Source organism: Bombina bombina, chromosome 1 (genome assembly GCF_027579735.1).
Source record: "Bombina bombina isolate aBomBom1 chromosome 1, aBomBom1.pri, whole genome shotgun sequence".
In the NCBI taxonomy this organism is placed as follows: Eukaryota; Metazoa; Chordata; class Amphibia; order Anura; family Bombinatoridae; genus Bombina; species Bombina bombina.
In genome coordinates this window covers 1,345,880,767-1,345,897,513 of record NC_069499.1, presented here as the reverse complement: position 1 = coordinate 1,345,897,513, position 16,747 = coordinate 1,345,880,767, and the positions used below count along the sequence as shown (strand labels likewise).

Sequence of the window (16,747 nt, the reverse complement as noted above, 5' to 3'; positions counted from 1 at the left end):
AAGCGGGGGGCTGAAGAGGTCCATGATCCGGCTGAAGTCTTCATCCAAGCGGGCCAGAAGAGGTCTTCCATCCGATTGAAGTCTTCATCCAAGCGGCATCCATCCGGAGCGAAGCGGCAGCATCCTGAAGACCTCCACCGCGGAACATCCATCCTGGCCGACGACTGAACGACGAATGACGGTTCCTTTAAATGACGTCATCCAAGATGGCGTCCCTCGAATTCCGATTGGCTGATAGGATTCTATCAGCCAATCGGAATTAAGGTAGGAATATTCTGATTGGCTGATGGAATCAGCCAATCAGAATCAAGTTCAATCCGATTGGCTGATCCAATCAGCCAATCAGATTGAGCTCGTATTCTATTGGCTGTTCCGATCAGCCAATAGAATGCAAGCTCAATCTGATTGGCTGATTGGATCAGCCAATCAGATTGAACTTGATTCTGATTGGCTGATTCCATCAGCCAATCAGAATATTCCTACCTTAATTCCGATTGGCTGATAGAATCCTATCAGCCAATCGGAATTCGAGGGACGCCATCTTGGATGACGTCATTTAAAGGAACCGTCATTCGTCGTTCAGTCGTCGGCCAGGATGGATGTTCCGCGGTGGAGGTCTTCAGGATGCTGCCGCTTCGCTCCGGATGGATGCCGCTTGGATGAAGACTTCAATCGGATGGAAGACCTCTTCTGGCCCGCTTGGATGAAGACTTCAGCCGGATCATGGACCTCTTCAGCCCCCCGCTTGGACTTGGATCAGGACATCGGAGGAGCTCTTCTGGACCGATCGGTGAACCTGGTATGGTGAAGACAAGGTAGGATGATCTTCAGGGGCTTAGTGTTAGGTTTATTTAAGGGGGGTTTGGGTTAGATTAGGGGTATGTGGGTGGTGGGTTGTAATGTTGGGGGGCTTGGGTATTGTATGTTTTTTTTTACAGGCAAAAGAGCTGTATTTCTTGGGGCATGCCCCGCAAAGGGCCCTGTTCAGGGCTGGTAAGGTAAAAGAGCTTTGAACTTTAGTAATTTAGAATAGGGTAGGGCATTTTTTTATTTTGGGGGGCTTTGTTATTTTATTAGGGGGCTTAGAGTAGGTGTAATTAGTTTAAAATTGTTGTAATATTTTTCTTATGTTTGTAAATATTTTTTTATTTTTTGTAACTTAGTTCTTTTTTATTTTTTGTTCTTTAGCTAGTTTATTTAATTGTATTTATTTGTAGCAATTGTATTTAATTAATTTATTGATAGTGTAGTGTTAGGTTAATTGTAGGTAATTGTAGGTAGTTTATTTAATTAATTTATTGATAGTCTAGTGTTAGGTTTATTTGTAACTTAGGTTAGGATTTCTTTTACAGGTAAATTTGTAATTATTTTAACTATTTTAGCTATTAAATAGTTCTTAACTATTTAATAGCTATTGTACCTGGTTAAAATAAATACAAAGTTACCTGTAAAATAAATATAAATCCTAAAATAGCTATAATATAATTATAATTTATATTGTAGCTATATTAGGATTTATTTTACAGGTAAGTATTTAGCTTTAAATTGGAATAATTTATTTAATAAGAGTTAATTAATTTCATTAGATTTAAATTATATTTAACTTAGGGGGGTGTTAGTATTAGGGTTAGACTTAGCTTTAGGGGTTAATACATTTATTAGAATAGCGGCGAGATTCGGTCGGCAGATTAGGGGTTAATAATTGAAGTTAGGTGTCGGCGATGTTAGGGAGGGCAGATTAGGGGTTAATACTATTTATGATAGGGTTAGTGAGGCGGATTAGGGGTTAATAACTTTATTATAGTAGCACTCAGGTCCGGTCGGCAGATTAGGGGTTAATAAGTGTAGGCAGGTGGAGGCGACATTGTGGGGGGCAGATTAGGGGTTAATAAATATAATATAGGGGTCGGCGGTGTTAGGGGCAGTAGATTAGGGGTACATAAGGATAACGTAGGTGGCGGTCGGCAGATTAGGGGTTAAAAATTTTTTTCGAGTGTCGGCGATGTGGGGGGACCTCGGTTTAGGGGTACATAGGTAGTTTATGGGTGTTAGTGTACTTTAGAGTACAGTAGTTAAGAGCTTTATAAACCGGCGTTAGCCCAGAAAGCTCTTAACTACTGACTTTTTTCCTGCGGCTGGAGTTTTGTCGTTAGATGTCTAACGCTCACTTCAGACACGACTCTAAATACCGGAGTTATAAAAATCCCATTGAAAAGATAGGATACGCAATTTACGTAAGGGGATCTGCGGTATGGAAAAGTCGCGGCTGGAAAGTGAGCGTTAGACCCTATTTTGAGTGACTCCAAATACCGGCGGTAGCCTAAAACCAGCGTTAGGAGCCTCTAACGCTGGTTTTCACGGCTACCGCCAAACTCTAAATCTAGGCCAAAGTGTTGAACTATAGGAGTAGAATAGGTGCCCACATTGAAATGTTCACAAATTTTGGAGCGCATGTCCCTAGTGGTTAAACCAATGTATTGCATTCTGAATTCTTCGCAAGTTATTAAATAAAAAACATGATTAGAACTGCAATTTAAACATCCAGCAATGTGGAACACCTCTTCTGCTTCGGCTAAAAGTTAGGAATTCTAACCTTTATCCTATACAGAGCAGGGGCCTATCTTGGAACTATTTTTTAAGAGAATTAAGAGGGATTTAATTGCATTAAAATCATCTCACAGCAACACTCAGCATAATCTGTCATGTAAAGAAAGAGAGGCTCTAAAAGAGCTGCAGCGAACAAGGGGGCCTCAGTAGTGGTATTAAATAGAGAAGATTACATCAAGGAAGCCCTACGCCAGTTAAATGACTCCAATAGCTATACCGTTATATGTAATCCCACCAACAGGTTTCAGAGAGAATTTATAGATTTTTTTTGGATGTTGGATTAGATGTTGGATTTCTGGATTCACTGTGTAATACAGTTTTTTTTTCTCTATTGACTTCTATGGGGGAATAGGTTATCATGCAAGTTTTTTACACGTGTCGGGGGTTAGTGCACGAGTGAAAACAGTTTACTTTCAACTCATAATGCAAACGCAACCCACGTGCGCAAAAAGCTTACTTCTAGCACATTTAATCTGGCCCATTGTTGTTTACACTTGGTTCTATCTTCTCACCAAGCTGTCCCATTTTACAGATTACACAGGGGAAAAAAAAAAAAGCAGACTGATGACTAGCCCTAAAAAGGGCTTTTTGGGGTGCTGTCCTTACAGCAGAGATCAGATGAGTCCTTCAGGACTGTAGTGGACACTGAATACACTAGCCTAGCTATCAATTTCCCTATTAAATCAGCAGCAGATACACTGTCCCTCCTCTCACTAAGAATGCAGCTTCCGAATGAATCTAAAATGGATGCTGTCCAGGAGGTAGGAGGGTCTGGAAGGGAGGGTCTGCTGCTGATTGGCTGGAATGTGCCTGCTGACTGTGAGGTACAGGGTCAAAGTATTACTCAATGATGATGAATAGGGGGCGGATGCTATGTTCACCGGGAACTATTCGCCGGCGAACAATTCGCGACATCACTACATATACACCATTTACTTTCAGAATCACTACATTTTTATATATATTAAATAGGAAATTATCTAATTAATGGCAGATTTTCACCACCCAAGGTGCTCAGCCTGCACATATAAGCTTAAAAGTACATGAAACATGTTTTCCCCATTATTGCAACATAGTAAAAAAAATATTTCTAGCTCTAAATACCGTCATTTTAAGCTTCTTTACACTTTCACAAACAATTGTGTAACAAAATCAAGCTCTTTTCTAAACCCACTTGGGTTGCAGTAGCATTGCTTTTTCCATGTTGCACACACATACACATGCATGCGCAATCAATTACCATCCCCATTGTGCATGTGCACTGCACTTCTGATGTTACAGTCTATTCCCAGTCTATTGGTAGCAAAAGCAGGGAGGTGTAGTAGGAGATGTGATGTGTGCATGCTCAATCTGTTTACACTTTTACACAATTGTATAACCCTTTAAGGACCTGACTGTTGAAATGTAAGCTTGTTGCTGATCTCTGAGTTCCTCTAATAACACATGCAGTGGTGGTTCTAGGGGGGTGCTATGCATCTCTGTACGTTACTGTGCACATCACTGCCTAGTTTACAAGTCCAGTGCTGTATGTAGAGGAAGGAAGGAAGACGATTTAAAGGGACATGCTAGGCACAACCTCACCATGCTTTTTGTTAGTTAAACTTTGCATCACCATCTTGTGGATTGCTGTGACAGAAATGATAAACATTTACAGTGATGTTGTTTCATTATCACATATATAAAAAAAAGGTCACACAAATAATATATATATATATATGGCAAGAAGTAACCATGCTATTGTAGCTATACTAGGGATGGGTGAATATTTTGCAACATTCAAAAAAATGAAATGAATTTTAACACATTTGTTCATTTGTTTTGAATTTCGAATGTTTGTACAACATTCTAACATTTGTTTAATGTAGTAGTATTTCTAATGCTTTATTTAAATGTAATATTCTATTAAAAATAATTTGATTCAATTTATGCAATATTCAAATTTGACAAGTTCAAATTTATATATTTTTATAAATGTAATATTCGAATTATGCAATATTCAAAATAGAAACATTTGAATTGATATATTTGTATCTATTCCCTACCACATGAACTATTGAACTTCTGGGGGTCGATCCGATATAAATCGTCGCCCGCAAAAGCCGGCGACGCCAATATTTGCGCGGGTTTGGTATCCTATATACGGCGTAACTTAGAAGTTACGCGCGTATATTTCTGCCGTCGCCCGTAGTTTTTTGGGCCATAGGCAGGTATACCAAACCCGCGCAGTTTGGTATCCAATATGCAGCGTAAGGACTTACGTGGTGAAAATGGAGAAAACTTACTCCATTTTCACCTCGCCACAAAAAGCAGCCGTAAGAAGCCTTACGCTGACTATTGGAGCCCCGTAACTTCCTAAACTGGCTGCTAAAATAAACCTAACACCTAACGCATGCGCAATGTCTATCTCCCTGTCAACCACGATCTTCTAAAATAAACCTAACACCTAACGCATGCGCAATGTCTATCTACCTGTCAACCGCGATCCCCCCCCCGAAATCCCTAATAAAGTTATTAACCCCTAAAACCGCCGCCATCTACCTTATCCATCCCCTAATCTGACCCCTTACACCGCCGCCACCTATATAAAAATTATTAACCCCTAATCTAATCCCCCTATACCGCCGCCAGCTATATTAATATTATTAACCCCTAATGTAAGCCACTTACACCGCCGCCATCTCTATTAAAATGATTAATCCCTTATTTAATCTACCTACCCCGCCGCCAGCTATATTATCTATATTAACCCTAAGTATATTATAGTTAATATAGGTATTACATTATATATATTATCTATATTAACCCTAAGTATATTATAGTTAATATAGGTATTACATTATATATATTAACTATATTAACCCTAATTATATTAGGGTTAATATAGTTACTATAGTATTTATATTAACTATATTAACTCTATCTAACCCTAACTAAATTTATATTAAATTAATCTAATTCATTTATAAACTAAAATATTCCTATTTAAATCTAAATACTTACCTATAAAATAAACCCTAAGATAGCTACAATATAATTAATAATTACATTGTAGCTATGTTAGGGTTAATATTTATTTTACAGGTAAATTGTTAATTATTTTAACTAGGTATAATAGCTATTAAATAGTTATTAACTATTTAATATCTACCTAGTTAAAATAATTACCCAATTACCTGTAAAATAAATCCTAACCTAAGTTAAAAATACACCTACACTATCAATAAATTTAATAAACTACAAACATCTATCTAAAAATACAATTAAATTAACTAAACTAAATTACAAAAACAAACAAACACTAAATTACAAAAAATAAAAAAAAGATTACAAGATGTTTAAGCTAATTACACCTATTCTAAGCCCCCTAATAAAATAATAAACCCCCAAAATAAAAAAAATTCCCTGCCCTATTCTAAATTAAACAAATTTCAAAGCTCTTTACCTTACCAGCCCTTAAAAGGGCCTTTTGTGGGGCATGCCCCAAAGAATTCAGCTCTTTTGCATACAACAAATACAATCCCCCCCCCCCCCCCATTACAACCCACCACCCACATACCCCTATTCTAAAACCACCCAAACCCCCCTTAAAAAAGCCTAACACTACCCCCCTGAAGATCTCCCTACCTTGTCTTCACCACACCGGGCCGAACTCCTGATCCGATCCGGGCGATGTCTTCCTCCAAGCGGCAAAGAAGAATTCTTCCTCCGGCGATGTCTTCCTCCAAGCGGCAAAGAAGAATTCTTCCTCCGGCGACGTCTTCCTCCAAGCGGCAGCAAAGTCTTCATTCTTCCGGCGGCATCTTCAATCTTCTTTCTTCGCTCCGCCGCCGCGGAGCATCCATCCAGGCCGACGACTGAACGACGAATGAGGTACCTTTAAATGACGTCATCCAAGATGGCGTCCGCCGAATTCCGATTGGCTGATAGGATTCTATCAGCCAATCGGAATTAAGTTAAAAAAATCTGATTGGCTGATTGAATCAGCCAATCAGATTCAAGTTCAATCCGATTGGCTGATCCAATCAGCCAATCAGATTGAGCTTGCATTCTATTGGCTGTTCCGATCAGCCAATAGAATGCGAGCTCAATCTGATTGGCTGATTGGATCAGCCAATCGGATTGAACTTGAATCTGATTGGCTGATTCAATCAGCCAATCAGATTTTTTTAACTTAATTCCGATTGGCTGATAGAATCCTATCAGCCAATCGGAATTCGGCGGACGCCATCTTGGATGACGTCATTTAAAGGTACCTCATTCGTCGTTCAGTCGTCGGCCTGGATGGATGCTCCGCGGCGGCGGAGCGAAGAAAGAAGATTGAAGATGCCGCCGGAAGAATGAAGACTTTGCTGCCGCATGGAGGAAGACGTCGCCGGAGGAAGAATTCTTCTTTGCCGCTTGGAGGAAGACATCGCCGGAGGAAGAATTCTTCTTTGCCGCTTGGAGGAAGACATCGCCCGGATCGGATCAGGAGTTCGGCCCGGTGTAGTGAAGACAAGGTAGGGAGATCTTCAGGGGGGTAGTGTTAGGCTTTTTTAAGGGGGTTTGGGTGGTTTTAGAATAGGGGTATGTGGGTGGTGGGTTGTAATGGGGGGGGGGGATTGTATTTGTTGTATGCAAAAGAGCTGAATTCTTTGGGGCATGCCCCACAAAAGGCCCTTTTAAGGGCTGGTAAGGTAAAGAGCTTTGAAATTTGTTTAATTTAGAATAGGGCAGGGAATTTTTTTTATTTTGGGGGTTTATTATTTTATTAGGGGGCTTAGAATAGGTGTAATTAGCTTAAAAATCTTGTAATCTTTTTTTTATTTTTTGTAATTTAGTGTTTGTTTGTTTTTGTAATTTAGTTTAGTTAATTTAATTGTATTTTTAGATAGATGTTTGTAGTTTATTAAATTTATTGATAGTGTAGGTGTATTTTTAACTTAGGTTAGGATTTATTTTACAGGTAATTGGGTAATTATTTTAACTAGGTAGATATTAAATAGTTAATAACTATTTAATAGCTATTATACCTAGTTAAAATAATTAACAATTTACCTGTAAAATAAATATTAACCCTAACATAGCTACAATGTAATTATTAATTATATTGTAGCTATCTTAGGGTTTATTTTATAGGTAAGTATTTAGATTTAAATAGGAATATTTTAGTTTATAAATGAATTAGATTAATTTAATATAAATTTAGTTAGGGTTAGATAGAGTTAATATAGTTAATATAAATACTATAGTAACTATATTAACCCTAATATAATTAGGGTTAATATAGTTAATATATATAATGTAATACCTATATTAACTATAATATACTTAGGGTTAATATAGATAATATATATAATGTAATACCTATATTAACTATAATATACTTAGGGTTAATATAGATAATATAGCTGGCGGCGGGGTAGGTAGATTAAATAAGGGATTAATCATTTTAATAGAGATGGCGGCGGTGTAAGTGGCTTACATTAGGGGTTAATAATATTAATATAGCTGGCGGCGGTATAGGGGGATTAGATTAGGGGTTAATAATTTTTATATAGATGGCGGCGGGGTTAGGGGCTCACTTTAGGGGGTTATAGATATAATATAGCTGGCGGCGGGGTACGGGAGCTGCGGTTTAGGGGTTAATAGCTTTTTTATTGTTAGGATAGTGAGGGGGGATAGCGGATAGAGGGTTAGACGTGTCGGGCTATGTTAGGGAGGCGTGTTAGACGTGTCGGGTTATGTTAGGGAGGCGTGTTGGACAGTGCGGGTGTTTTAGACTTTAGTCAGGTTTTATAGGCGCCAGCAGATTCTAACGTGCCGCAAGTCACTGGCGACGCCAGAAATTTGTACTTGCGCAGATTTCTGGACATCGCTGGTTTGTCAGACTTACGGCACGTTAGCATCTGACGGCGCCGTATATGGGATAGCTCGAGTTGCGAGCTGAAACTGCGGGCGACGCCGGTTCCCTCGCTTGCGCCGCAAACTGCGATCTATATCGGATCGCGCCCCTGAATAGTATTTGTTAAAATTTGAATGTGGACATTCGATCTAATTATAAACTTTCAAATTCAAAAGTGACATTCGAAAACTGTAAATAGCATTCAATTATAGAAATTTTAATAATATTTGTTCTTATCTACATTCCATTATGTAAATCAAATTTATACAATAACATTTCGTTCTAACATTCAAATTCGAATATAAACACATTTGACCATCTCTAAGCTATACACAGCATTTTTGGAAATATATAATTGAGGAAGTAATAGGTAGTAGTATATAAACACCCTAAACAATACCCCCTGCATTTGTGATATTTAGCTTTATAGTCAACTGTTTGCACTCCCAAATTTTGTGGCATAGAACCATCCTTTTATACTGGAGGAGGCTTGCATGATGCAATCTGGACAATAGACTCTAAACAGTGTGTCACATTATCTCACAGCTCTGTTATTAAGTATTTGTTTCTCCGTCTGCTGTAACATAAATAGGCAGACTGATCTGTCTTCTGTGGCATTACTAAGCTGGAATATTCTCTCTGTTGTCACTAGTAGGCAGGTCTGATCTCAACTGTCCCATTTGCTAGAACGTTAGTAGGGAGGGCTGATCTCTACGCTGTTCTATTTGCTGTAACGTTATTAGGGAGGGCTGATCTCTAGGTTATTCTATTTGCTGTCCTTTCTATAACATTAGTAGGGAGGGCAAATCTCTAGGTTATTCTATTTGCTGTCCTTTCTATAACATTAGGGAGGGTTGATCTCTAGGTTATTCTATTTGCTGTGCCTCCTATAACATTACTAGGGAGGGCTGATCTCTCTGCATTTCCTTATTCATTTCATTTGCAGGCAAGGTCATCCTCGGAATGTGCTCGTCACACACTGCTAGACACTGTTTGTTAGCAGTCAGTTGCATAAGGTTGTGTAACAGCAGCTCTTGCACAGCTCCCACCATTTTATGCACAGGGTAGGCATGTCTTTGCAACTCTCTGTAAGACTAAAGCGATTCTTCAGTGCTTGTCTGAGCAGCTGGGAGAGGAAATGTTACAGCACCCAGTCCCAGGTATTGTAGAAGAGCTGAGTTTTGTCATTTACAAATATACCCATTTACAGGGAACAGATGTATTGCTAGAAATGTGAATGGAGTCCCATATAAGCTACCAGACTACAAGAAACTGTGGGAAAATAATCTATGAACAAATTAATCCAATTTAGATTCTTAAATCATTCAGTGCAGTATTTACATTTTTACAAAATTGAATAAAAATGTTGCTTAAAGGGACATTAAACTTAAACTTTAAAAGGGACGTAAAAGAGCAACAATTTAAAAAAAAAAATCTCTAAGATGTTATATGCAAGCAATGTTGCAAAAAGAAAATTCTCTTTGTGTTTCCTCTGTAAAGAAGTTAAACACATAGCTAAAGCACTACTGGGACCTAGTGGAACATGTCTAGCAAACCAATCAAAAACTAGCTCCCAGAACAGCATTGCTGGTCGTGAACAGACCTAACAAAGGATACAAAGAGAATAAATGAAAATTTACTAATAGAAGTTAATTGAAAAGTGTTAAAATTGCATGTTCTATCACAATAAAAAATAAGACTAGCAAGACACAGATATAGACATCTAGCAAGTCATACAAAGGAGGTAACAAGACAAACACATACATATACAAACACAGGGCTAGATTACGAGTGGCACAGTAAATTGCTTGCAAGTGATGGGGGATTTTTCGCATCTCTTTGCGCGTGTTGGAAGTAGCACGCGTATTACAAGTTAAAAGTAAATGTGTTTGCTTGAGCACAATTGAATTTAACGCACCTCGGGATAGTGGAACTTCAGAGCTCTGGTTAACTGTTACACTCAACAACAAAAATGGCACAAAACACATCAAACTTACATTTAAGAGTACAGTTATACTCATAATAAAACTAATAAAAATTATTTTAAAAAAAATTGCAATAAAAAGGGCTCAAAGATATAAGGTCACAAGTGTGAGAAAAAAAACGCATGCAAAGGACTTTAACATTGAGATACATACATCTGTTGGCGCTCTACAAATAACCGATAATAATAATAATACTACACGTCTAAATATGTATATATATATATATATATGTGTGTGTGTGTGTGTGTGTACATATGTATTTATATGCGTATGTATGTATTTACAGACACGTATACACATACTGTATAAATACATATATAGACATATATATAGTTACATTGAAATAAATTGGAGCCCTTTGCAGTCAAGTAGCTGAAAACATTTAAAATCATATTTATGCAATATTCATATTTAATAAAGTGTTTAACTGTGTTTGTACTGTAAATATTTCACATTTCAATGTTCTTCACATAGGGGTATATACTCTTTGTATTTTTAAATAGATATTCCTATCTATATCTGTATATATATCTAAATACCTATATATTATTATATATATATATATAGGTATAGATACATATTTCAGCAAAAAGATATATAGAAAAATGTATTTATGAATAAATATAACATATTCTGCTTTGTGAAGGACATTGGAATGTAAAATTAACATTTCATGTTGGGTTAGCACACTTGAGTAAACGCGGTAGGCTTGCTCATAAGTTTTAGTGTTAGGTTTTTTTTTCACTTTTCGCACTCTATTGAAGCCTATGAGGGAATACGTTAACTCAGTCATGATATTCAGATGTTTGCGCACTTCGGGTTAGCGCTCATGCTAAAAAAAATTTACTTTCAATTTGTAATACATACACAACCCGATGTGCACAAAAAACCTCCATCTAGCAAATTTAATGACCAAGCAGGAGCAATAAATTGAGCTCCACTCGTAATCTAGCCCACAGTGAGTCCTACACGCATGCATGTAGCCAGACACAGATAAAACATACAAACAGAGTCAGAGAAGTAGGAAAATACATACCCTGAAACCCAGACATAGTGCCTGGTTATATAACATTAAAAACCTCACTGACATTCGCAGGGGCTCTCTGAAAAATTGCTGTAATTTGCAAGATGCCTCCCTTAGAAAGTAATGGAATTCTCAGGATAGGACAACTTCACTGGAAAGTAAAGTTAGCAGGGAGCATATATATATATATATATATATATATATATATATATTTAATTAACCCCTTCACTACCGGGAATATCAGAGAAAAACTTGCCCAAAGTACCAGAGAATTTTTAGGATTTTTGTTATCACTCAGTTTAAACACAATAAAAAACAAACAAAAATCGTATTTTTTTTGCAAACTTTGGGTTTCTCACTGAAATTATTTACACATAACTACTGCAGTCATAAGACAAATGGTTGTTAAAGCTTCTCTAAAATCCCCTTTGTTCAGAAATAACAGACATGCATGGCTTTGCCTTTGCTTTTTGGCAATTATCTGTGCGTCACAATTCTGAAATTCCCAGCAGTTAAGGGGTTAATTAGTGTAGGGATTACCATACCACCCCGTGATCCATACCCGATCCCCCCCCAAACAGCTCTCTAACCCTCCCACTGCTCCAGCCTTATTTGTTACTGGCAGCCACTGTTAAATCATATTTACCAGAGAAGAGTTAGCGCAGCCAACATCATTCAATGTATATCGCAACTGCTTTAAATAGCACTCATATTAAGTTGAAAGTTATAGGTTGCACTCAAGCAAAAGCTGAAACTGCGCTAGAATACTTAGCGTGATGAGTCTGAAGTAAAGTGATGTGTATTTGTGTACAATGTATATCTATACCTATATCTATATGATTATATTTGGTATATATATATATATATATATATATATATATATATACATATATATAATATATATATAAGAATATTTATTTAGAAATACATAGTACATATATATATATATAATATATATATAAGAATATTTATTTAGAAATACATAGTACATATTCTGCTATGTGCAGAACATTGGAATGTAAAATATTTACACTAAATACACTTTATTAAATATGTATATTGCATAAATATGCTTTTACATGTTTTCATCTACTTAATTGGAAAGGGCTCCAATGCACTTCTATATATGTTTATATATGTGTACACATGTAGTGATGTGTTTATATGTGTATATATGTCTGTAAATACATATATACACATATAAATGTAAGTAGTATTACAGAAGTAGAGCATCTATGCTGGAATAGACAGCATAAAAGCTACAGAGGTTTAAGAAATCTAGGGTGATCAGTAATAGGGAAGGGGTGAATGTTTCACAACATAAGATAAATGAAAAAAAAAAATTAACACATTTGTTAGTTTGTTTCGAATTTAGAATGTTTGTACAACATTCTAACATTCGTTTAATGTAATAGTATTTCTAATGCTTTCTTTAAATGTAATATTCAAATTATGCAATACCCTACCACATGAACTATTGAACTTCTGAATAGTATTTGTTAAATCGAATGTTACATTCGAAATTTTCGAATGTGGACATTCAATCTAATTATAAACATTCAAATTCGAAAGTGACATTTGAAACCTGTAAATAATATTCAATTATAGAATTTTTAAGAATATTCATTCTTATCAACATTCGATTATGAAAATCGAGTTTCTACAATAACATTTGTTCTAACATTCGAATTAGAATATAAACACATTCGCCCAATCCTAATTAGTAACAAGTGGTCAACAAATAGATTTCCCCACACAGCAGGCAAGACAATACTGGGGAATGAACAATAACATAATAGGAGCAGCCTCTTTTTTGCTCAACATGTGCCTTTCACAGAGAAGAACATTCCTGTAGTATATCAGTCTGATCCTGACTTCACAGTGCAGTCCAGTCCAAAAATACCAGGCAATCCCTCTCTGAACGAGAGAAACGGCAAAACACCAGAAGTACATTTCAGCTTAGTGTGGGCATCGTCAGTGAGGTGCAGCCATATTCCTCTAGGCACACTAAGCAAGGAGTCCATGTCTGGTTTCCCACATCAACGTTAGAAAGACTTCCTTCAGGGTCATAATTTGCATATATAAAAAGAGATAAGCGCTCAACCTGGGAACGAACAATTGCAAACTAGCTTGTTCTATGGCTAGTTACCACCCTAGGAGCAACCTCTTTTTGCTCAACATGTGCCTTTCACAGAGAAGAACATTCCTGTAGTATATCAGTCTGATCCTGACTAAACAGTGTGGACCAGTCCTGAAATACCAGGCTTGGTATTGTTGAACGCTTCTCTCTTTATATATAAACACTAATGGAATAGTTAGAGGCAATTTACTGTAAAAGAAAGATGCAGAGACAGAATCAAATGAAGCCTGGGTCCAGGCAGGGAACAGGCTGTCTGGTGTTCCAGAAAAGACAGGGAAGATTACATTTATTATTATTATTTTATGATTATTATTATTATGATTCCTGACAGGTGACTGTAACAGTTTCACCAGATATAACCAGAGTTCTTAGATATATTTTTTTTTAACTTGGGTCACTAAGACTGGAAGAGTTGAATGATTAATTAACTGAGGACACATAAGGGGAACCCTAAAGATTCCAGGTTTTCAGTGGTAGGCCTCCTTATGAGGTAACTTCAGGCTGAAATGAGGAGTCAAAACTGAAAGACATGGTTAAGATGCACACAGTATATGTAGGATCAGGACTCTAACACCAGACCATCAGCTCATATAAAGTCTAATTCCCTGAAAAGTGCCAACTGAGCAGCGAAAATGACTTACAATGCAGGGAGTCTCTTGTAACAGGCAGCTCCCCTAATGATGTAGCAGGTATGGACATGAGCTCTTACAAGGTTTGCATAGATCAATAGATACAAGTTCACTGCCTCCATAGCTACCCATGTCATGCAGACTGTTAATTATGAAGGTACTGAACAGTTCCTAAAAGTGTACATGTATGATGATATTTAGCTGCTTATGTTTCTGAAGCTATATGTTATTTTGTTTTCTTCTCATGACTTTCTGTCATCTATTTGTAGCCTATCTGTATTCTGTGTCTTTTCCTATTTAAATGTCTCTATGCCTGCCTGCAAGTCTTTCTGCCTGTGTGATTATCCTGCCGCTTGTTTTGTCAAGCTGTGTATCTGCACCCATAACAGTCTATTCTTGGCTGCATATCTGTCCCTTGCTGAGTGTCTGTTTCAGAACTAGGTACACTTCTAGCTGCTTGCCTTAGCCCAGCTACATGTGTGACTTATTGAATGCCTGGGGGGATGGATTTAGTTTTTTTGTAATCAGTAGGACAGATTCATAGACGTTTGTTAAGCTGCCAAGGGGTCTAGTTGTTCAAGTTTGAAATTGATTGAGCTCATTTCACCTATCCTTTCTAGCCAATCGCCAGTGGTAGTTCCCGCCATATAGATGTGTGGACCAATACATGATGTCTTATACATAAAATATGAATCACTAAAAACACAGAAAAACAATAAATATAACTGCAACATTTTGGAAACATATTTGCAAAGTGGGATCTGTAAATGTGTGTAATTGTTAATATTCATTTGTCTGTTATCATGTTAAAATAGTCTTGATGAAAAGAATGATATTTATATCGGCAATCTTGCAGATGCAAAAAAAATGGCTAACGTGGGCATTCCAAGGTGTTTTTAAGGTGTGGTCAGGAAAAATGTATTGTATTTACATACACTAGATTTTTCTTTGCATAAATGTTTTGTAGATGATCCATTTATATAGCCTATACTGCTTTTTTTTTTTTTTTTTTAAAGTATCTATATATTTTTTAAAAATAACATTGCTCTGATTTTCAGACTCCTAACCAAGCCCCAAAGTTTTAGGAGAATACTGATGTATACCTACTTCAGCTTGCTCCTGTTTGAGTAAAGAGTCTTTTCATATGCAGAGGAAGAGGGTCTGTTTTTCAGTGGGTGTTCCAGCTAACCTTTTTAACAGTGCTAACTTGAACTTTTTAAAAGTTTTTTCTTTACCTATATTTGAGTGGACTGTTTTATAAAGGTTGTTTTTTATTTTTTCCCCTGGTTTATTTGTTTAGTATTAAAACATTCTGATGCCAGTGTTCTTGAAAGTGGAAATGGTTCTATGCCACGATAACTTAACAGTTGTAAGATAGGAGCGGCCGCTTTATATTCAGTGTAGTTATCACTATTTGCTGCTCTGACAAGGTTGTTACAAATTCTTTGATTTTTCCCATTTTTCGAGCAGAGATGTTGGACCAAGTTTTTTTAGCAAGATATTTGTTTTCACAATGAGTTTTACCGAATCTAGACCTTTGTCTATCTCTTCGAGCCTTGCCATGTGTCTGGGTGTGCCTGTGTCTTGCTGAATACCTGGTTGTATGTTTTTGCTTATTATTAATATAATCAATATTCTACATTTTGCTTCTAAACGTCTTGCCTGTGTCTTGCCAGTTTGTAGATGCATTAAGAGTGGTGGTTGGGGAGACAAACATCTCAACATCATTGACTGTGCGAGAGCAGCATGGGAGAGATGAATCTATGCACAGGTATAATGTCCATTCATTATTTTGGCCTTTTTATATATGGCACCATCATATTAGTATTGCAACATTCAGCAAAGTGATCATACTTAACAATCATTAAGCATATTCAGGGCCTATTTTAAGAAAATATTATTATTAAATATTTAATAAAGGAAAATGGAAGTCAAAATTTTTCTTTCATGATTCAGATTTCTTTTAATCAAATGTAGCTTTTTCTCTTGGTTGAAACTTGTCCCATTTCTATGACTGCATACTGGAGTACACTCAAGAGCATGCACGTGTCTTGTGCATTATGTAGCAGCAGTTTGTGTATCAGTGTTATACAAGCAACCTGCCCCAGAGGCAGAACTTTTTTCAATTTCTGCAATGAGAATTTTATAGTCAAAACATTTCCGCTGATCATATTCAAATGAAATGAAATTATAAATTAGGCAGTTCCACTAAAGCACCAGCTCAGCTGCAATGTGTTGATTAACTGGAGAATAAATCAATTTTTAAAGTTTTATAATATATCACAGAAGTTGAAAATTGCATTGCAAATTAGTTGCACAGAGAATTAAAGAAATGTTGTTAGGTTTTTAAAATGTCTCTTGAATAAATGTTTCATTTGCTCTTCGTCTAACATCACATAATTATAAGATAAAATGTAGTAATTAAAAGTCAAAGCTTTGTAGATTGGGAAAGGCTAGGGGCGGGTTTAAAAAAATCCT

General features: G+C 36.7%; 1 protein-coding gene across 2 annotated transcripts in view; it reads left to right on the top strand.

Moving 5' to 3' along the window:
• Positions 1-9,423: 9,423 nt before the first annotated feature.
• LDHD (lactate dehydrogenase D) overlaps positions 9,424-16,747 on the top strand; it is an 85,591-nt gene continuing 78,267 nt past the window's right edge. Inside the window, exons 1-2 of one of the 2 annotated variants that reach the window (XM_053702925.1) lie at positions 9,424-9,651; positions 15,946-16,040. In XM_053702925.1, the coding sequence (XP_053558900.1) occupies positions 9,547-9,651; positions 15,946-16,040 (200 nt within the window). In that variant the 5' untranslated portion in view covers positions 9,424-9,546. The remainder of the gene's footprint in view (positions 9,652-15,945; positions 16,041-16,747) is intronic. The other variant, XM_053702933.1, reaches the window with a different exon arrangement.